Source organism: Protopterus annectens, chromosome 9.part0, assembly GCF_019279795.1.
Source record: "Protopterus annectens isolate FY-2018-M chromosome 9.part0, PAN1.0, whole genome shotgun sequence".
Taxonomy (NCBI): Eukaryota; Metazoa; Chordata; order Ceratodontiformes; family Protopteridae; genus Protopterus; species Protopterus annectens.
Genome location: NC_056743.1, coordinates 237,158,467 through 237,181,908, shown reverse-complemented (window position 1 = coordinate 237,181,908; position 23,442 = coordinate 237,158,467). Strand labels below are relative to the sequence as shown.

The following is a 23,442-nucleotide window of genomic DNA, read 5'->3' as shown; positions in this document are numbered from 1 at the left end:
ATGTATCTGATGTCTCACTTTGAAAACTCTTGTAGACATGGACACTTGACTTCACACATAACACGGAGAAACATGCATGCACCTATATATGCATGCATGCACTCACACCCTACCAGTACCTCTCCCCAGCTACTTTACTTATCTACCCTTTTACACCTTCTCTAGATTTGACTGTAATGTAGGAAAGCGGCATTTTGGCGATGTATATTAATGCAGCTGGGCATGCTAATTACACAGCTGATTTACTAACTTGACTGTGTAACTGTCATAATCAAAGGCATTTCCAGTGTAGAGCACGTGGCTAACTAGAATTATCCCTTCTCCTGGAATGTGCCATTAACATTTGCTATGCAGAAAGCTCATCTCTGTGATTCTACTCACCCTGCGTAATTAATGCTGTTGGCCTGTCTATGAATCAAGGTGTCTGCTAGGTGTTTTCCACTTGTGTTAAGGCTTACAGCTGACAGTAGCTCTTTTTGAATCACAGCAATATTTTTTTAGTATAAGCAGCAAGTTTAAAATGCGTAACACTTTTTTTTTTTGTTCATCCATTTACAGTAGCATTATATAAGCGTGTGAATTCTGAGCAAATTTTATGCATGATAGATATTTGATAAAGGGACTTGTGTGTATTTTTTCTTAAAAAAAATCCGCTATCCATATAAAGGCAGAGCACACTGTAAAGCGATTTCCATGATGGAACGCTTTTCTTCTAAAACTTAACTGTTTAGTTTTATTTAAATTTCTTTTAACATGAAACCACTTGTTTTTCTTTGATAAATTGTCTGCATTTGTGACTTTTATAAAAATACATTTTAAGCTGCTTGGTGATTTTAATAGAATCTAGTTTTTAATTTATTTGAATCCAGATTTGGTGAGATTACTGCTAAATATGTAGATGTTTCAGTGAATGCTTAGAATTAAATGCTGGTAAACTGGTAATATTTTTGAGTATTCTTTTGTACTGATGCTTGTACAGTGGTAAATAAAATATCTTGTACTTCAGCACAGGTGGGTTTCTGATTTATTCCATCTCTTTATTTAGTGTCAAATTTATGATGGATCGGTACTTAGATAAGTGGAATTGCTCTAAGTCCATGTAATGGTCAAGTGGAAAGTCATCATAGTGTTATGACTATTTCCATATCCCTTTTCTTTTCACAGAAACAGTTGTTGGGCTTCAGAAATGTTTTTGCTTCTGTATTTCCTCTATATTGTAACTGTTGGGATTTAATTATGTAAAGATGTTCAGAATGTACTATTTTGATAAATCTCTAAATGATGTGTCATTGTGCTAGGCTGGGAGGTCTGCTGTCAAGTTGTTAGAAAGGGAGGTGGGCATCCTGAAACAAGTGAACCATGAACATATAATTCATCTGGAAGAAGTATATGAAACTCCAAAGGTAAGACTTTTTATTATTAACCTAGAATCCTGTAAGAGGATTTCTGATGTGAGCCTTGAATAATTTTTTTTATGTAGAATGTAATTTAGCAAACAATGCAATTATGTTGAAATAAGAATGTTTCGTTACTTAATGGAGATGAATGCAATTGTGCCTCCTCCTTAGAAGCAGATTCCCTACTCACCTAGATTATTTTCATCATTTTTGTATGCCATGGTTTATTACCATATGTACTGCATATCCCCCACTGTTTGTTCCTATCCTCTTTAAGTGTATGTTTCCCTGCTGTCTGTCTTGCTATGTATTGACCTCAGCTGAGCACCATTTGTGGAAAAAATAACCATTTACTTTTAAGATATAATTTTATAGGTGTCGCATGTTGTGGTAGAATACCTTGTATAGTGAACTTTATCAGCTGTTTTGTATGCTCTCAACAATAAATAACAGTTTGGTCACTATATCATATATTCATCCCAACTCATGATATATCGGTTTACCACTGAAAAGCAAATGTCTGCTCTCTGATGGTGTCATTTTGTTTCTTTCTGGTCCGTTACATACTGTGTCCTTTCAAGTTATAGGGTCAGACTAGGCATGGTAGTCATTGATTGTCTTCCATTTTTTTTCTTTTGGGTATGTGTTGTGTATAGTAAAATTAATCTATTCATTTTAATGTTTGCATTTATCAAATTTTGGGTCATAGAAGAGAAGTATCTTAGTTCTCAATGGGCACACAATGGAAAATAAGTCTTGATGGGATACCAGGCATTCACAGGATACAGTCAGGCAGACATATGCACCCACAGATAATGTTTTTCACCTGCTTCATCTGTTTGGAATATGGGAGAAAATTGAATCTTAATATCAAAACCCATGCATTTTAAAAAGAGTCTGTAAATTCTGACCACACAGAGAATCAGACTAGGGAACGAAGCCGAAGTTGTGTGTGTGTGTGTGTGTGTGTGTGTGTGTGTGTGTGTGTGTGTGTGTGTGTGTGTGTGTGTGTGTGTGTGTGTGTGCGCGTGTGTGCGCGCGTGTGTGCGTGCAGTGTCAAGTGTTGCAGTATTGTGAGGCCCATGCAGTAACATAATCATGAAATCTGTAATGCTTTCCTTTTATTTTATTAAATATTTCATATTTATTGCATAGACTTTGCTAAAATCTGCAGGTATTTTTTGTAAGAAATCAAAGTGAAGAACAACAAGCCTCGGACCTATTGAAGCTGTAATTGTTGAACAGTATGCAAGGCAGTATATTTTACTGAGTATCACAGTTGCTTAGTGGCTCACAGCTTCATGGTTTGGGGTTCAATCTTTACTTTTTGTCACTGTTAATGTAGAGTTTGTGTTTTCTTTAATCTCTGGGATAATTTAGTTTACTTCTACCTCCAAAAAACTGGCAGGTTAATTGACTGCTTTAAAAACTGTCCGTATGTGTAGTATTTATCCTTACATTTATCATTGAAAACCTGTTAAAAAAAAAAAATAAAAAAATAAAAAAAAATCCTTGGAACATTTCTGTAAGAAAATGTAGTGTGTGGGTGGGTGTGTGTAAGCATCACAGGCATATGAAGAGATAGTGGAGGTGTATCACTACTGAGGAGTGTATGTGATGTGTTTATAATGGGTGTGAAATCCTTATAAAAGGAATGCATTTTTTTCTTGCATATTCTTAATTATGCTAGAAAGAAGAAAGCAGATAATCTTTGGAATAAAACTATTATTTTTAAGAGTACAGCCCCATTTCCCATACATGTCAAGCAGAGCACCTCACTGGCCCTCTTCAAGAGAAATCTTGAGTGGATGGGAAGTAGAAAGTTCACCCTGGGGATCACTCCAGTGGCTCTCCTTGATAGAGGCACTAGGAACGAACATCGGGCAGTATGATGCCAGAGCACCTCTATGAGCTAGGCTTGTAAAGGCTCCAGGGCCATTAACCTAGTACACAACTATGAACCAGTAATCAAACCGAATGTTTAACAGCTAAATAAAAATAAAACAATTTTATAAAATTTTTATCTCCAAATTACCAAATGGTTTTTAACTGGATTATTTTTGGTAGAGCTGAGTAGCCAAGAGTCTTGATTTTTCTGACACTATAAAAGTTTTCTGAATTTTGCATAAGAGCACTGCTTTGGGAATAGGTAATGTCCTTCCATTCACTGGTTGCAGTATTCCTTACACTTGATATTCCGTACCTTGGGTAGTCCGACGTCTGGTCAGTATACAAAAGCCTACTGTTTCTGTAAGGTACTCCTTCACACACACGCTCTTTGCGTAGCATAGGGCATGAAGTTGACATCTGAATATACCATCATGAGAACTTTTGCCGCCAGTCCTAACGCATGTCTTGATCATCAGTGTGAACAACCACATCTTTAATACCAGTTTGAATGCATCTTTCATTCACTAGTTTGAATGCCTACAATATTGTTTGCTGGTACCGAGCCATTGCAGACAAGTACCCCATTGGGGTTTGTTTTTTTTTTTTCTTGGCTTTTTTGTTGCTTCTGGGAGTTAATCTAATCCAGGAAGGGTAAATGCCAGTGCAGGAGGCAGATTCCCCATAAAGGCCACCACAATGAGCGTTTATTTTGCCTAGGAGCCTGTCACAACTACGTGACCTGTTCTATTTGTCAGGCTTTCGTACCAAAGACCCTTAGTAGAATTTCTTCCTTTGCTTTGTAGCTTTTGAAATCTGCACCTTAAACTTCTCACTAAGGATATTATGGAAGGAACTGCCTGCCTCAAGGGTCAGCCTTTAAGGAAGAAGGTGGTTAAACTAAAGCTGCAATCTTCCACTGTCCAGCCTCTGCCAGGCGTTTCTCCCAAGGTCATTGAAAACCCGGAGGCCTGCTCTGATTTGTTGTCTGATTCCTCTGTAGCGACCAGGTTGGAGGCCGGTGAAATTCTGGCTTGCAGCACATCCAGTAAGGCTTTGCAGACGTCTGTTTAGGACATTCAGGGGGACCCAAGTTTGATTTATTTCCGAGGGACCTAGGGGTGTTACGCATGTTTTAGTAAGGGAAGATGTTCATACTACTGTTATTGGATTCCATCCTGGGTCAGAGCCTTCTAAGTTTTATAGGCGGACATTCCTTTAAATAAGAAACAAAAAAAATATACATGTTTCTCCTGCTCCTAGGGATCGACAGAGTGAGTGGTAGGCCTTTACTCAGTTTGTTAAATGGTTTGGCATTAAAACCACTTCAGGGGGTTTCTGTTCCAGCTCCCCCTTGGTCCTCTACTTCCTTTAAAAGACCCATGGAACAGGAATCCTGTGAGGAGGAGTCCAATTCTGATGAGAATCCCTTACTTGCTCTTCCCAGATTCTTTCTCCTTTGGACTGTGGGTCAGAGAAAGAGGAATCTAATAGTCCTGATACTCCATTTGAAGAAATTTCCTTTGGGGACTCTTATCTCCAGGATGATGGAATTTTTTTAAATGAGATTGTACTCGGGTCACTGAAATCCATAAGAGGTACTATGAGTTGCTGTAGATGGAATCTCCAAAACATTCTTCTATTTCTCCTGTTTTGGCTGCTTTGTTGGATGCTCTTTCCAATGCCTGTAAAGCTCCTGATTCTCTGCCCCCTGCTCCCAGGAAGCCTGATAGGTTTTATAGGGTGCCTAAGGATTGTAACTTTTTGTACAAATGTCCTGCCGCTGACCCCTCAGTAGTGTCTTTAGCCTCTGTTAAGCTCTCTCAGTTGCTTCCTTTGTCCAAGTTACTGCCTTTTGATAGACAGCAGAACAATAGAAAGGCTAGGTAAGAAGGTTTACACCTCAGCTACCCTGGCTTTTAGGGTTAGTTATCCAAACCCATATGTCTAGGTATGTGTTGGCTCTCCTTTCCCAGGCTTGTCAGCTTATTTCTAATCTCCCAGAATCTGAGGGTAAATTTCTGCTCTTTCCTTGTTACGGACTTCGTCGCAAGTGGTTCATCATTCTATCAAGTGTAGTTATGATCTAGCAGATGCCCCTTCTAGCACTGCTTTTTTTTTTTTTTTTTGGTTCTGTGATGTGGTATTTTTGGCTTTGGCTTCAACCTTTACCTGATCATATTGAGGTTAAGTTGATGGATACTCCTCTTAATAATGAACATTTGTTTTGGGGAAGTAGCTGCTGATTTAAGTCAGTTCAGAGAAACTACCCCAGTAAGTCGGCCTTTGTTTACAGGCAGTCTTGCTCTCCTACCAAGGGCAAAAAAGTGGCAAGTGGGCACTTCCTGCTAAGGCTACACAGACTTCAGAGACTTTGAAGGCTTTATTTCCTGATAAACCAGGTGCTGTATGACTAGCCTTCTCTTCCCAGCCACATTTCCTCTTTCTCTTTGCCTTTCTCTTTCGCTTCCTGTTTGGGTTCAGATTACTGAGGATTTTTGTGTTCTGTTCATTATTTGCCAGGGGTATTTCATGGTGTGGAAATCCTGTCCCCATTTTATGGGCATTCCTCAGCCTCCTCAGGAATGTCTTCCTTTTTTCCCCCAGAGGTTTTTCCAAGACCTTTTGTCTCTGGGTACTAGTCAAGAGGTACCTGTGGCTGAAATCGGTAGGGGTTTTTACTCCACAATGTTTCTAGTACCTAGAAAAGAGGGTACTTTGAGACTAATTCTAGACCTCTGTCATCTAAACACTTTGAAGGTGCCCACCTTTTCAATGTTGTTCCTTCAAACTCCATTTCCTGTTTTGCTCCCTCAGGACTGTGTGGTATCTCTATATCTCAAGGATGCTCAGTCTCCATATCCCTATCCATTTTCTCTTCAGGAAAGTTTTGCATTTCTCTATTGCTTACTGGTATTTTCAGTTTTCTGCTTTGCCCTTTGTACTGCCCCAAGGGTGCTCATCAAATGACTCGCTCCTGTGATTGCTTTTTTCAAGCTTCAGGGGATCCAAATATTTCCTTACGTGGATGACCTGCTGATTCAGACATCCTGTCCAGAGATCCTTTTGCAAAATCTTCATTTTGCCATTTTTCTCCTTCAGAGGCTTGGGGGTCACAATAAACTTCAAGAAGTCTTCTCTGCTTCTCAGGATCATGTCTTTCTGGGTTGCAGGATTCAGTTGGTGCCTATGTTGACATCCCTGCTTCCTCCAAAGGCCTTAACTTTCATTTCCTTCTTTCAAATCCCTCTTTTTCTGGCCTCCATTACAGCCAGGGAGTTTCTGAGAGCTCTTGGTTTCCTGGCATCCACCATTCCTATGCTCTCTCTGGTCAAACTTCACATGAGAAAGTTTCAGTGTTTTTGAAGCCAGCTGGGCTTCAGTGTGCACATCCTGTTGACTTTGTAGTTCCTCTCCTTCCTTGTCTCAAGAAGGAACTTCACTGGTGGATCCAGCAGTTGTCTCTAAATCCAGGGTTCCCTTTTCATCCCCCTCTCCCTTCTCAGGAACTGTTAATAGATGCTTTGGACATGGGTAGAGAGCAGCTTTTGGCTCCCTAAAGGTACAGGGGGTGTGGCTGCCTCTTCAGAAGGAGCAGCACATCAATATCAGAGTTGAAAAAATCTTCTGTTGGCTCATCAGGCTTTTCATCCTCTTTCTCTCCCCAAGTCTTCTCAAGGTATTCATATACAATACTAGAGTGATGTGGTATATAAACAGGTAGGAATAAGATCTTACCTTTGTTGGTTGGCACTCTTTTATGGGATCTTGTTGTCCAGTATCAAGTTACTCGAGGCAGTTTGCATCTGTTCAGGTCAAAACATTGTGGCAGGCACTCTGTGCAGGTCCTTAACTCAGTGCTAGGAATGAATGCTTCATAAGGATGTGTTTCTGGACATTTTGTCCACCAAGTGAGGTACACCGTAAGTAGATCTGTTTGCCTCCCCTCTGAACAGGCAGCTTCTGCCATTTTGTGCCAGCGTTCCAGGTCCTCTGGTGTGGAAGGTGGATGCCTTCTCTTTTTCTTGGAAGGAGATGTTTCTTTATGCATTTCCTCCCCTCATGTTCAAAATTCAAAAGGATGCTCCCGAAATCTTTTGTGACTCCCTTTTGGCCACAACAGCATTTGTTCCCTCTTCTGCATTTAGCCAAGGGCAGTCATCACAAATTACCTGACAGGGTGGATCCACTCGCACAAGACAAGGGATCTCATCCATCTCCACCTGTCCACTCTTCATCTGACACTGTGGGTGATGGACTTTTGATTCTACATAGACACCTTTATTCTGACGACATGTTGAGAGGGTCCTGCAGGGGGCTAGGAAATCCTACTCATCCAAATGGAAGAGGTTTTCTGCTTGGTGTCTCTCTCATAACCTGGACCTGCTTACTCTGGTTGTTCCTTTGGTTCTCTCATTTGTATGAGTCGCTTGATGCTGGTTTTCTCTGTTCTCCTGTTTAAGGCCCACTTATTCACCCTCTCTGCTTGTTTGCTGTATCTCCTCCGTTATCTTTTAGATTTGAAGCTAAACAATTCCTTAAAGACTTTCTTAATATTAGACCTCCCAGGAAGCCTTTTTCTTCTCCCTGGGATCTTTATTTTGTTTTTGAGTTGACTCAGGCTCCCTTTTGAGCCTGGTGCTTCAAGTTCCTTGCAACATAGTTCTTGGAAGGCTGTTCTTTTGTTGGCCCTTAATTCTGCCAGACTGGTGTCTGAGCTTCAAGCCCTTAATGCTTGTCTTCCTTTTCTGGTATTTCATAAGGACAGTGTGTCCTTGCATACTAGTTTTTTTAATGCCCAAAATGGTTTAATGAGTTTTTGCTTAATCAGTGATCTGAAGTAGGGTATTCATTTGTCTGCAACCTGTGGGTTATGGATCCGACATCGGATCCGAACCGGCATGGTTTTCCAGCTATGGATCCAAGCTCTCAGCTCCTCCCCTCACCCATAATGCCCTGCTCTACCCTCATGACCTCAGATCTCGTTTGCCGCGCTGGTGACTGGATTGGTATTCATAGCTCTCAGCTAAGTGCTAGTTTCTTAACTGTTAATTCAGAAAATTTAAAGTTTTTTGTGCATTTTTGTGAAAGTTTAGGTTTCCTCTTTGATAGTTTTATTTAGAGTTAAATTAAGTATTTTTTTCCCTCCCTCGCTGTTGGCGTAGGTGTGTGTGTTGGGCCTGTGTGTCTGTATTAGTTTTAGTTACTTTATTTTAGTAGCTTTATAGATTTGGATGGCTGATCAGCCCAAATCTGTTTTTCTAAATGCTCGAGTGTGGCCATAAGCTCTCCCGGCTGATGGCCACACTGTGTGTTAGTGCCTGGGGTTGAACACCTCACATCTGGATGCTCCATTTGTGCAGGGTTCAACCCCAGGGCACTTAGGAGCGGAGGTCCAAGCTTGTCTTGGCGGGTCTTTTACCGCCAGACTCGGCTCCGCCTCCGCTCCTCGAGCAACCGTGGTACGGTTATTCCTCCGTGGCACCCTCCTGCTCCTGGGACTCAACCTCCCGCTTCTGGAGAGGAGAGGGATGCTAGTAAAAAGGACCGGAGGGAGAAGCACCACAAGCGGTGGGCCGAGACCTCTGTTTCGCCCCGCCAGCCAAGCGGCTTCTCCCGGCTCCGTCGGCTCGGTCTCCTCCTTCTCGGCTCCGGTCCCCTGTGTGCTTTTCACCGGGTCCTGAGGAGGAGGAGACCCGATCTCCGCCGAGGCTATTGAGGAGGCACTCCAGGCCTACCTCGGTAGCCTCGCCGAGATCTACATATAGCCTTTCAGATGCTGATCTGGACCGGATGATGAGAAGATTCATCCAGGCCCAGATGCAGATGGGAGTGTCTTGCCTCCCCTCTGGGGAGCTCAACACCCTTTTAAGCCTATTGCTCCTTCTCCAACCCGCTATCCGGGTTCGGAGCAGCTGGAGCCAAGCAGCTTCGAGCCGGGGTGGGTCGGCACCGATAGTACTTGGTACTGGATCCGACCCTGCCCTCGAGTGCGTCGGATCCGACCTCTCGAGCCTGGATCCGAGCCTCGATCCGGGGATCAGTGCTCCTTCGGGCGCCGCCTGTGTCGGAGCGCACTGTCCTTCGGATCCGAGCGGCGCTGGCTCCGGTCCACTCTTCGGATCTGAGGGGAGCCGATTGTCGGATCCTTTGGTCGAGGTCGGCTCCCTTCGGCTTTTGATGTAGTGGAGAGGGCTCTGTTGAGGGTCTCCGGACCCCGGCACTTGTTCGGCTCCGCCCCGCGCTCCCCCTGTACTGGGCCAGGCTTCCACCATCCGGCCCCTGGGACAGCCCGCTTCTGTGCCCCAAGTTGCTCCTATGGAACAAATTGCTGCTTGTGAGGACTCCTCTGACAGCCCCCCAGAGGATGTCCCTCGCAAGCATACGTGCAAAAGGAGGCACATTGACTCCCCCGAGTCTCTCACAGAAGACACGGACTTGGAGGAAGGGGAAGGCTCCCCACGGTCACCCCCCGAGGATGTCTCATTTGGAGACATCATGGAAATGCTCCGTATAAGGGGGGGTGGTCTGCCCCCAAGTCTTCCTCTGATGAGTCCGTGTTCTTGGAGGCATTTGAAGCGGGCCCGTCTACCTCTTGGGTGTCCCCCCTGGTGGACCTTATTACCACCAGGGCGTGGAAGGAACCGGACACCGTGGAGCCAATTCCCAAGAGACCAGATAGGATCCTTAGTCCGCCATCCGACCGGGCCCATTGGAGTAAGGGGCCTCCGGTAGATGCCATGTTGACGGCGGCCACCAAGAGGGAACTGGCTCAGGAGAGTCCTCAGTCCACCCCCGAGCAAGGAGTCTCGATGATGGACCGCTTGGGGAAGCGGATGTTTAGTTCAGCCACCTTCTCGGTAAGGGCGCTGAACTATTTGGCACATGTCATTAGGATGCAGCGAGATCTTTTTAAAGATTACGCTCCATCCCCGAGTCCATTTCGGAGGAGGACAGGGTTCTGCACTCCACCCGTATGGCCACTACTAGGTCAGTTACAAATACTTCTATGGGGCTAATCTCCCATGGAACGGAAGGCGCTAGAGCTGCGGGACAGGACTAGTCACTAGACGCCAGGCCTGGCTCCGTCACTGCGATTTTTCTGAGCCCTTCAAAGCGTCGCTTAACGCCTTTGATGGTTCTGCTCTGTTTGGCAAAACCGCTTCATGAGACGTTGACCCAGAGCGAAAGGACGGGAAGACGCTGTCTGCCGTCAGAATCCGCTTCTCTGCACCCCAGAGGCCCTATTCTAGGAACCAAAAGGGTCAGAAGAAGATGTGGTTCCGGAAGTCGCAGCAGTCCCAGCCTGCTCCGGACAACCAGTCCTTCCGTGGCAGAGGAGGACAGGGAGGACGCCGCCCTAGAGGCAGAGGGGCTCCCAGAAACTTCGGATCCAGGGAACCTTTCTCTGAACGGCCCACGCAGCAACCCTGAGGGGTTGCCCGACTGCTCCACACTGGAGGCAGTCGGGGGACGTTTTTCGGGGCACCTAGCGGCATGGGAGTCCATAACATCGGACCGCTGGGTTCTCCAAATCATATCCAGAGGATATCGCATCCCTTTCCTTCACTTTCCAAAGTTGAAGTCCCTCCCAGACGTCCCACCCGGTTAACGGGAGGCCGCTTTGGCAGAAATTGGCCATCTGCTAAAGAAAAGAGCCATCCAGCCCGTCCCCCCAGACCAGATCGGATCAGGGTCCTACTCCAGATTCTTTTAGTGCCAAAGAAGACGGGGAACTAAGACCAATCCTAGACCTCTCTCTCTTGAATCTGGCAGTCCCCAAAGAAAAATTCCGAATGGTCACTGCAATCTATTCTCCCCCTTCTGGGAGAAAATCACTGGATGTGCTCGATAGACCTCAAGGACGCTGCACTACCACATCCTGATGGACAGGCGCCCAGGAGGTTTCTCCGCTTCGGCTGGGAGCCAGTCACTACCAGTTCCGGGTCCTTCCCTTTGGTCTCACCACAGCCCCCAGGGTGTTCACCAAAGTATTAGCAGTGGTAGCGGCCCACCTGAGGCTTCAGGGGGTGCAGGTCTTTCCCTACCTGGACGATTGGCTTCTTACCGCCCCAACAAGGCATCTACTTCTATTGGCGCGAGACTCCTTTCTCCATCTTGCTCCTTTTCTGGGCATCACAATAAATACAAAGAAATCCAACCTGGCCCACACAGCTCTTAGATTTTATAGGGGCCAGGCTAGACACAAGGAGTTTACGAGCCTTCCTCACTGCGGACAGAGTTCAAAATCTGCAGCTCCAGGTGCGGGCCATTCTCCATTCAAGTTCTGTTCCGGCGGAGTTGGTCCTGAGGGCTCTAGGGTCCATGGCATCGGCTATAGCACTTCTTCCTCTTGCCAGGCTCAATATGCGCATTCTACAGTGGACGCCTTAGTACAGTGGTCATACCTTGCTCTCCCATGCATCATCCCATAGCGATCAGCAAGGCTTGCAAGCGGTCCCTCTTGTGGTGGCTCCACTCCCGGATCTCCACAAAGGCCGCCCATTTTGTGCTTCTCCCCTCTCGCCACGGTGACCACGGATGCCTCCCGCCTCGGGTGGGGGCACTTTATGGCCGGACCGCCCAAGGCACGTGGGACGATTCAGAGACCTTACTGCATATCAATGTTCTAGAGATGAGAGCAGTGCTCTTAGCGTTGCTAGCACTTCAGGACTTTCTTCCCTTGGGAACAATTGCGATTCAATCGGACAACATGTCTGTTGTCAGGTACATCAACAAGCAAGGGGGAACAAGGTCTTACCCGCTTTGTCGAGAAGCCATGAGAGTTTGGGAATGGGCATTCTCCACCAACCGCTTTCTAATAGCAACGCACATTCCGGGTCGGTCCAACATCCTAGCGGACAAGCTCAGTCACACCATTCTGACCCCTTACGAGTGGTCTCTCAATTGTCAAGTAGCGGAACGCATATTCGCACGGTGGGGAACCCCTTCATGCGATCTTTTTGCCTCTCCCTCAAACACCAAGTGCGACAGTTTTTTCGCTCTGATACCTCCTCCCGGAGGTACCCCAAGAGACGCTCTGGTGCATGCTTGGCCACCCGGTCTTCTGTATGCTTATCCACCCTTGCCTCTGATGCTTCAAGTTCTTCAGAAAGCCTCTCTGGTGGGTTGCAGAATGATTCTCATTGCTCCGTTTTGGCCTCGACAGATCTGGTTCCCCTTCCTAAGGTCTCACTCGGTGAATCCTCCTTGGATTCTAGATCCCATCCCGGATCTGATATCCCATCCATCTTGCATTCCTCCTCCGAATCTGGACAACCTGAAGCTGACCGCTTGGCTGCTCCAGTTCCACTCTTGATTAGGACTCCCGGTATTTCGTCACCGGTTAAGGCAATTTTGGTGGCAGCTCATAAACCATCCACTAGAAAGGTTTACCGAAGCAAGTGGAAACGTTTTTTTTGTGGAGCGGCAAGGCCTGAATCCCTTCACGGTTCCTCTTCCTTTAGTGCTTGACTTTCTAACCACTCTCTTTAACGATGGTGCCAGCAGTTCCACAGTCAAAGTACAACTGGCGGCAATTTCTCATTATCACATTGGCCATGACTCTAATCCTCTTATGTCAGCCAAATTGTGTAAAATTTTTCTTAAAGGTACTTTTCTTCTCAGGCCCCCTATAAAACAAGCAGTTCCTCCTTGGGACCTCTCTCTGGTCCTACAGGCCTTGACCGCCCCTCCTTCGAGCCAGCGGCTACGGTGGATCTCAAATTCTTGTCCTACAAGACAGCCTTCTTGGTAGCCAGTACATCGGCCAAGAGAGTTTCTGAGCTTCAAGCATTATCAGCTAAACCTCCTTACTTGGTATTTCATCCGACCGTGTCTACCTCAGGACCAACCCGTCCTTTCTTCCTAAAGTCGCTTCTGAAGCAAACATCAATCAGTCCATTAACCTCCCTGTTTTCTTCCCTAAATATGAAAACAAAGGTGAATATAAGCTACACTCATTAGATGTTCACAGGCAACTTAGATTTTATCTGAACAGGACGGCTGGTCATAGGCAATCCGACCAGTTGTTTATTTCCTTTGCAAAATTCAATTTGGGCAAGCCAATTTCTAAAGTTTCTCTGTCCCGCTGGATTTCACAGTGCATCTTATTGGCTTATCAAGCTTCAGGAAGGCCCGCACCGGAGGGTGTTCATGCCCATTCAACCCGGTCAGTATCTGCCTCGGCAGCCTTCAAGGCTAGGATTCCTCTAGATGATATTTGTGCAGCAGCCACGTGGGCTTCATCTCATACTTTTATTTCCCACTATAAGTTGGATCTTGCATCTAGGGGTAGAGCATCCTTTGGCTCTGCGGTGCTCGAATATCCTTCCATGATGGCCGCCCAAGATTCAGGTAGCTGGGGACTCTGTCCCACAGGTTGCAGACAAATGAATACCCTACTTCAGATTTAGAAGTTATGTACTCACCATAACGTTCCATCTGAGTAGGTGTATTCATTTGTCTGCAACCATCCCGCCCTCCTATCCCCCTGGCCTTTCAGTTTCCTGCATATTCTATGTTACCCTTTTCAGGGTGTTGTTGCTTTGGCAAACTCGATCTGAGGTCATGAGGGTAGAGCAGGGCATTATGGGTGAGGGGAGGAGCTGAGAGCTTGGATCCATAGCTGGAAAACCATGCCGGTTCGGATCCGATGTCGGATCCATAACCCACAGGTTGCAGACAAATGAATACACCTACTCAGATGGAACGTTATGGTGAGTACATAACTTCTAATTTTCATTTACCTACTTTTGTCCTCCTGTTTGCAGTCTGCCAGCAAGAAGGTGCTGTATAATCTGGATATGCATAGCAGTATACCTTTCAACTATCTAGATTTTCGCAGAATATCCAGATTTATGGCTCTTCTTTTTGGATTGCTCCTTATAAAATTTATTTTCTGGCAAATTGATGATTGAAGGCACTAAATGATGACAATCATTTAAATTTCAGACTTCATATACTTCAGAAAATATGTAATTATGCAAATTCTGTCATTCTAGCAACTTTCTAAGCTTATAGGACCAGTATGTAAAATCCGTCCCTATTTTTGGGCCATTGTCCATAGGTACGTACTAGGCTATTGGTCTTTGGGCCTATATAAGCCTAGCAAAAAGGTACCCTAGCTTTCGCCACCCAAGAAAATTATTTTCCTGTGCCACTGTCGAGCTGAGCCACAGAAGTGATCCCCGGGGTGAATTTCCTATCTCCCATCCAATAATCAAGATTTTTCTTGGAGTGCTAATGAGGAGCTTTGTTTGATATAGATAGGTAGCTGGTTCCAGAGTATGGGGAAGTCTCTGAGACAGGAATCTATCCCTCCAGCATGTTCTGTTTATTGTGGTGACAAGGTTTAGGTCCCTAGAGCGTGTAGCTCAGAGGGATTGGGATTTGATCATGTCCAAAAGCTCTGGGTTTAACTTAGCTTTGTGTGTTAGGCAGAGATCGCCTCTGAGTAGGTGATATGCGATGGAGTAAAGCGGCAGTTTTTTGAGGCGGTCTACGTAGGGCATCTGTTTGAGGCCGGTAATCCTCTTTGTGAGGTATTTCTGCGGCCTTTCCAGTTGTTGTAGATGTCTTGTGTGGTACATACCAAAAGGGGCGTTGTACTCTATAATGGGTCTAATGAGTGACTAGTAGAGGGGAACAATGACCTCTCTTTTCCTGGATGAGAAACCTTTTGTGATGAGGTGTGCCATGTAGAAGGATTTCCTGACTACTGTGGTGATGATTATCAAAGGAGAGACTACTGTCCACCTGTGTTCCAAGGTCTCTTATCACACTTTTGGTGTTAAGTATACTACCGTCTATGTGGTAGTTCATGGGTACAGTGTTTTTACCAAAAGGAATGACACTGCACTTTTTGGCATTGAGCTTGAGGCCATGGCTTTGACACCAGGCATCTGTCTCAGTGAGGCCCTTTAGGATGTCCACATCTTTTTGAGTTTTGATTATGGCTCCTAGTTTGCAGGTACAGCGTTTTTACCAAAAGGAATGACACTGCACTTTTTGGCATTGAGCTTGAGGCCATGGCTTTGACACCAGGCATCTGTCTCAGTGAGGCCCTTTAGGATGTCCACATCTTTTGGAGTTTTGATTATGGCTCCTAGTTTGCAGTCATCTGTGAACTTAGTTAGCCAAAGACCTTCTGTTAGCCTGTACTTCCCTTCTGTGTTAGCCTGTACTTCACAGAAGTAGATACCAAGCAGGAAGATGACCCAGGACTGAATCCTGTGGTATTCCACTTGTCACTGGTCTGAAGTTGGATTTGGAGTCTGCTACTTTCACAGTGTGGGCTCTGTCAGTGAGCCAGTTGGCAACCCATCTTGTGACACAGGGATTTATACCTAGTTTAGTGAGTTTAACTATATTTCCAGAGTGGGGATGGTGTCAAGCCTTGGTGAGATCCAAGTCGGCTGTGTGAGCCACCTTACCGTCATCTACGGCTTTGTTGATTGCTTCAAAGTCTATCAGGTTTAGGAGACATGATCTGCCTTTTGCAAACCTGAACTGGGTGGGGTCCAGAGTTTGGAGATTACCACTGTCATTGTTTATAAGTTCCATGATGATAGGTTCCATAGTCTTGCAGACCAGGGTTGTCAGGCTAATGGGGCGGTAGTTTCGGGGTCCGTGGTGGCTCCCGCTTTGTGGAGTTGGGATAGCAGTTGCTGTGCACCATTCAGTGGGCACATAGCCTGAGGTGAGGCTATGATTGAACATGGTACTTAGGTGGGGTGCCAGTTAGTTCTGTAGTTCGTGTAGAACACAGCCTAGGATGTTGTCAGGTCCCATGGATGCTGTGTTCTTGACTTTGGAGAGTTTTTTTTGTTTTTTTTTTACCTGTGCAGCCGTGATTACAGGAACTTTGCATTCTTCCGGTATAGAGATAGGTTCAGTGCTAACTTTACACCCATCTCACACCCTAAAGGGCCTATCTACCAGGATGTTGGCAATATCACTTGGTTCTGTATATTTAGTGCCATTGTGCTGCAACTCAGAGCAGATCTGAGTGTTGCCATTGAGATTTTTGGCAAAGCTATAGAATGTTTGTGGTTGTCTTTAGAGTCAGTGGTGCTTTTGTTTTCATAGCTAGCTTTGGAGGATTTTATGAGGGATCTCAGCTTCTTATTGAGGCTGTCCAAGGAGTTCCTCCATCATTACTCTTTTTTGCAACAGTTTCTTTCTTCTGTTGTACAGTTTGTTTATGGCAGGGGACCACCACATTGGCTTCCTTTTTTTTTTTGGAGGATAGCATCTTTGTTCTTTTGGGATTTCATGATCCATGCACTCGTGTAAGTGCTTATAAAGTGCATTTGTGTAGGATTCAGCAGTCATACCTGTATTGTCCGTCAGCATGGGTGTCATGAAGTTTGCCACTTCTGTCTTGAGTGTGAAGTTGGCTCTGGAGAAATTCATGGCTGTTTCCCTAATGGGGGGGTGTGGGAGGGATAATGGATGTCTAGGGTGATTAGCTTGTGGTCGGACGGATCTGACCAACGAGGAATTGACCTCTGGTGTGGAGCACCGGTTACCCTTGTTGGTAATAACCAGGTCTAGGATATTGCTGCCCCTGGTGGGGGTGTGGATAAGTTGATCCAAGGCATTGGAATATATGAATTCCAGAAAACGTTGAGCACAAGACTTGGTACAGGAGTAGTTTTGCCAGTTAATGGTGGGGTAGTTGAAATCGCCCATTATTAGGGTGTTAGTTTGTACCCTAATATTTTCCAGGGCATCAAGAAATGAGTAGTGGGAATCCTGGTGCATGGTGGAGGATCTGTAGCAAGCTACAGTTTGGACTGCGGTCTTGCCCAGGGTTAGTTGCACTTGGATAATCTCGGATGCATTATTCTGAGCAACTAGCCTGGAGGCGTGGATATCCTTAATGAATATGGACACGCCTTTGCCTTTAGTGTTTCGGTCCAGGTTAGGTGGCTGAAAGGTGTGCTATGAATTATAGCCTGGTAATGCAGGGGTACTCTCTGGAGCATTGAACCAGGTCTCTGTCACTGCACCGATGTTGATGTTCTCCATTTTAAGGAATGCATAATGTTGAGTGCATTTTGAGGTTTAGACTTCTAGCATTGAGTAGCAATACCCTCAGATTTTGCTTGATTTGTACCTGTTACATTGGTGAATTTCTCATTTGAACTTTGCCTAAAAAAGGCACTATAGGGGTGGCTAGAACCTTAGCCAGTATCCAGAATCCCAGGGGTGACAGGTGCAGGCCATCTCTGGCACAGCATCGTGGTTCGTCTATCATGTCATCCCAGGCAGACAGATACTGGATCCCCTTAGAATGACACCAGAAGCTTAGCCAATTGTTGAAGTCAGTCATTTTGTCCTTGTACTGTGGTATCATTCTGGGTGATGGCAGGATGCTAGTCAGGGCTATGGTCATACATGCCTGGGCTACAAGATCGGACAGCTCCTCCATTTCCCTTTTCATGTAGTCCAGGGAGGTGCATCTCGAGTCATTCACACCATCATGAGCAATGACAGTCATATTTGTACTTTGTGGAGTGACCTGAGTGCATGCATTATGTGGCGGATCCTGGCACCTGACAGACAGCTGATAGTCACTTTCTCCTTGTTTAGCCTGGTGAGTGGAACATTAGTGTGCCTGACTTAGTCACCTATGATTAGAGTGTTGGGTACGTTATGCCTTATGGGCTATGGTTGAGTGGCACACTGAGTTTGTGAGCGATGTGTCATTTGGGTTGTGTTGGGGGGGGGGGTGGAGGTTGCTTGTGTTTCTGCTTTGGACGTCCCTGTTGCTTGGTCAGGTTTTTACTGAGAGCCTCTGTGAATGTAGGTGTGTGTTTTGTGTTTCTGGCTTTGTTCAGATTTTTTGTGCTGAGAGGTTGAGAGGTGTGGTGCATAGAGAACTCAGATTTTATTTGGATGAGATTAAGTCTGTTAAAAAATATAATTAGTTGGATTACTTGTTTCTTTGCATCCTAGTTCCTTAGGATTAGCTGTATCCAAGTAAACTTTCTTCTTGGATCTCAATGGCCATTTCTTTTTAGGTTCATAGGTTCATACTAGGCTATCTGCCCTAGGGCATTTATAAGCCTAGCCAGAGTGTGTTTGGCTTTCGCCACCCATTGAATTGAGTTTACTGTGTCCTTTTTTAAGGTTAGTTTACTGTGCCTCTGTCTAGTAGTGACACAGAAGTAATCCCCGGGTTAAACCTACCATCTCCCATCCACTTGTCAAGATTCCTCTTGAAGAGAGTCAGTGAGGGGCTCTGCCTAACATGTACTGGGATTCTATTCCAGAGCGAAGGGAGCCTCTGGGTTATGAATCTGTCCCTCCAACATGTTCTATTTATTTCTGTTCTGAGGTTCAAGTCCCTTGAGCGTGTAGCTCTAAGGGTTTTGGATTTTCTGAGGTGGAGCATCTCCATTAATTCCGGGTTGGACATAGCTTTATACATCAGGCATAGATCGCATCTAAGTAGGCGGTATGCAACTGAGTAGAGCTGGAGTTTCTTTAACCGAGCAGCATGTGGCATCTGTTTGACTCCCTTGATCCTCTTTGTGAGGTACTTTTGGGGTCTTTCTAGTTGCTGCAGGTGTCTGGTAAGGTACATCCCAAATGGGGCATTGTATTCTATTATGGGCCTGATGGATGAATAAAGGAGCACAATGACCTCTCTTGATCTAGATGTGAATCCTTTCATGATAAAGTGGGCTATATAGAAGGTCTTTCTAACCACTTTGTCAATGTGGTTGTCGAAGGAGAAATTACCATCGACTTGGGTCCCCAGGTCCCTAATTACTTCGTCAGTACTTAATGGGTTGCCACCTATGTGGTAATTTGTGGGCACTTTGTTTTTGCCAAAGGGTATGACTATACACTTTTTGGTGGCACCAGTTATCCGTCTCAGTGAGACCCTTTTGAAGGATGCTCATGTCAGCTGGAGAGTCAATTATGGCGCCCAGTTTGCAGTCATCTGCGAACTTGGTCAGCTACAGTCCTCCCGTGTTAGCCTGTACCTCAGAAAAATATATACCGAACAAGAGAGGTCCCAGGACTGAGCCTTGTGGGACGCCACTTGTAACTGGTTTCGAGTCTGACATGGCTCCAGCAATTCTGACTCTGTGGGTTCTGTCTTTGAGCCAGTTTGCAACCCATCTAGTGACATAGGGGTTTATATTTAAGCTGGGTAGCTTATCTATAATGCCCAAGTGGGGTATTATGTCGAATGCATTTGCGAGGTACAGGTAGTCTGTGTGGACTACCTTCCCTTCATCTATGGCCTTGGTGACTGTTTGAAAGAAGTCAACCAGGTTCAAGAGGCAAGATCTGCTCTTAAAGCCAAATTGGGTAGGATCTAGTGTCTGTTAGGTCCCCAATGTCTTTGTTTGAGTTCCATGGTGATCATCTCCATAGATTTGCAGACTAGGCTGGTCAGGCTTATGGGACGATAGTTTCCGTGGTCCGTAGAGGCACCACCTTTATGGAGTGAGACCACTGTTGCTGTACGCCATTCTTTGGGTACATATCCTGTAGTAAGGCTGAGATTGTACAGCAGCTTTACTTGAGGGTTTAGTTCGTTCATGCAGGAGTTTATGTTGTACTTTTCATGGTAAGAGTGTTCCTCCTTCTGTAAAGGCTCATTCTACTAGAGCTGTGGCTTCTTTTGGTGCTTTTTTCAAGGAATTGCATACTAATTCTATTCTTGAAGCAGCTACGTGGACTTCTGTGCTTGCTTTTAACAAGCATTACAAGTTGGGTGGAATCTCTAGAGCTAGATCTGGTTTTGCTAGAGCCATTCCTCCTCTCAAGTTTCTTCTTGAGCTTTGGCACTCTTCCAAGTGTAAGGAATGTTGCAACCAGTGAATAGAAGGACATAGTACAGTGGCGTAAAATCTTAACATAAGAGTAGATGGCATTTCCTTCACTGTTGCAGTATTCACTCCCTTCATTCTTCCCCGCAGTCCTTTTCCTTCCTGGATGTACTGGTTACCTCTTGGGTTTCCTTGGACTGGTGTTCCAATTGGGGCAATGAGTTCTGAGGATAGTACATCTGGACTTCACCATTATGCCCTACACTACGAGAGGAGCATACGTGTGGTGATCAGCATACCGTAAAGCAACAGTAGGCTTTTGCATACTGGCTGGATGCCGAGCTACCCAAGGCAGGGAATCCCAAGTGTAAGAAATACTACAACAGTGAAGGAAAGGACATTTACCGTTAGGGTAAGATTTTAAACAACTGTACCGTCTGCTGCAGTGTTAGTGGGTATTGATTAGTTTGTGTTTTGGGGAGGGTGGGGTTAAGGGAGTTGAAGGTTATTGCTTCTGTGATTGTAGTTGTGGAACCGTGTGGGTGGGGATGTTTTCTATTAAATTAATGTTTGATCATACAGCATAGAAATGGGGGGGGGGTGAGATGTACACTTGGAAATTGGAAAAAAAATGTTCTGGAAGTTTGTTTTTTAATACAGTGATTTCTGATTAGGTTGCTTTTGATGTTGTGACATATACTCTTAGTCAACTAAATTCTACAATCCAAACAACATGGGCAGAAAATTAAATTGGATGCATGCAGTTACCAAGTAATGAATGGGTATTGCTGTATCAAGTGTGCCCTCAAACTTTGTAAACTACCCCATAAAATGTATTGCCAGGGTTTCAAGTGGAAGGGAACCTGCAAAAACTACTGTATCTCAATGTTATTTCAGTTTTCACGTTTGAATGCCCAACCTGTCTGCCAGCGTTTGTGGGACTCAAGGTGGATAGTTTGACAAATCTGATGGTGTTTTATTTGGTTTTCTTTAAAAATAATTTTTTACAACTTTGTTTAATTTTTTTCTGTTTAGATTTTATCTAGTATGTACCTTCTGTGTTTTACTATAGCAGTTATGATTTTGTGGCAGCTTTTGCTGTCAAGTGGTTTTGTAGTGCATTTATAGACTAACATTGATTACTTGTTTCTCAAAAAAACTCCAGCTTTATTCTGTAGCATATCACCTACTTCGAGTAGATCTCTCCCTAACATATAAAGCTATGTTAAACCCAGAGCTATTGGACATGCTACACCTTAATAAATCCCAATCCCTCCAAGCTACATGCTCCAGGGACCTAAACCTTGTCACCACAATAAACAGGACATGCTGGAGGGATAGATTCCTGTCCCAGAGACTTCCTATACACTCTGGAACAAGCTACCTCATCTATGCTAAGCAAAGTTCCTCATTAGTGGATGGGGAATAGGAAATACACCCTGGGGATCACTTCTGTGGCTCTGCTCAACAGGGGCACAGGAAATTAACTTTCTTGGGTGGCGTAAGCCAGGGAACCTTGTTGGCTAGGCTTACTTAAGCCCTTGGGCCGATAGCCTAGTACCAACCTATGAACTCCTAATACTATGCAGGTAACAAGTCAGATGTGTATTTTTTTGTGGTCATACATTTTGCTAGTAGTTTTTTTCACTTTTTCCACACCTCCACGCACATGGCCAGATTCTAAAATATTTGCTTTCAGTGCAGGACTGCCTTGATTCTGAAAGACTTGCTTTCAGTACAAGTGACCTATTTTGGTGTAAGGCCTGCCTGTAAGCAAGCTTGCACAGGGGACTAGATTTTAAAGTGCCTGCTGTTAATGTAAGTGGTAACTGACACTGAGAGCATGTCTTTCAGCATACTAACTTGCAATTAGATGGTTTCACTTTGTGAGGAATGACAGAGACAGTATCTTTATTTTTGTGCATAGACATTTGATTATTCTGTTGCTGTCGCAGAGAAGGATCCCTTTGAGGTTAGTTCAAGTTGTTTTAGACAGAGATCCACATGTACTAGGCTGATCAAAATAGAAGCCGATCCTGACTCCTTTTCGTTTTCAACACATCTTGCTTTTTCACTTTCCACACTGAGGATGTGGTGTCTAAGAAATGGTTGAGTTAATTAGATACTAAAAATAAGTATCTGCAAAGCCAGGATTCAAAAAAATTCCTTCCACTCTGCTGCAAGAAAGTACAAATATTTATTACAAACAATACGTGGATTAAGCACTTTCTGATGAAGTCCTGTCTTTTGTAAGGATGAATCATCACAGATTACCCACCAACCCCTTTTATAGCTGAAAAAATCCAATTAAGCAATCACTCAATTAAATCTATAGTAAAGCATTAAAATACCATCAGTAGGTAATCCAAAACTACTACGTCACTCACAGTGAAACTCTCAAAAACATATTAGGCTTAACATACTGCATTAAATACATACACTTATTTAAAGTATACACTCACTCCATAAAAATATATTTTTTAAATCTTGCAGCTCCTAAAACTAATTCAGAATGAATAAAAATATGCTTGTTCGAACCAGGTTGGTAGGTGACTTTTAAATTAAACAGCCATCTCAATTCCTTGTTCTCCAACAAAGCTTTAATACCACCACCCCTGGGGTTATAAGCAACATTGTCAATAATGGCAAAAAAACTTGGAAAATGAAGGGCATGCCCTGGATTGTTTAAACAAAGCATTAGTCTCTCTTTATTTTTAATGTATAAATGCTCATAAATGGGCTTCTATAGAGTCCTTTCAGTTTTACCGATATAAAAACAAGAACTCCCTACACACAATGCCATGTAAATCATTAATTTGCTCTAAGAGTTGTTAAGTCACTTTGGACCCAACACTGTTAAGAGTTATAGAATCATATTCACAAATATATGGGCATTGATTACTTCACATTTAGTAGTGTGTTGTATAATATAAGCCCTTTTCCTGTTAATGCATTTATCAAAACAATCTTTAAACTTTTTCCAGTTTTATATGTAAATGTTTATCACCTACTATTTATAATATTACTGGATTGGTCTTAAAGATACTGCAGTTATTTCTAAATATGTTGCTTACTCTTTCCAGTTGTTCGCTGCCTGTATTGTAAAACATTATTCTTTCAAAGTTCTTATTGTTGTTCGTCTCATCTACTCTATCTCCAGTAACCTCAAAGGGACAGTCCCAGGGATTTTTTGTTTTGATTCAATCTTTGTTTACATTTCAGGCTTGCCTTTCTGGACATGCTCACCTTTGGCTGAGGGGGTAGGGGAAGAGAGCCTGCAGGAAGTTTCAAAGGTGTCATCCAAATTCCATCTCAAATTACAGTTGTACTGACAACAGCTTTCCCTATGAGCCATTCATTAC

General features: G+C 44.3%; 1 protein-coding gene across 1 annotated transcript in view; it reads left to right on the top strand.

Annotated features, from left to right (window-relative positions):
• The window catches only part of STK33 (serine/threonine kinase 33), a 247,610-nt gene that overhangs the window by 115,024 nt on the left and 109,144 nt on the right, over nucleotides 1-23,442 (top strand). The window contains exon 4 of the mRNA XM_044082810.1: nucleotides 1,299-1,403. Within this exon, the coding sequence (XP_043938745.1) occupies nucleotides 1,299-1,403 (105 nt within the window). The remainder of the gene's footprint in view (nucleotides 1-1,298; nucleotides 1,404-23,442) is intronic.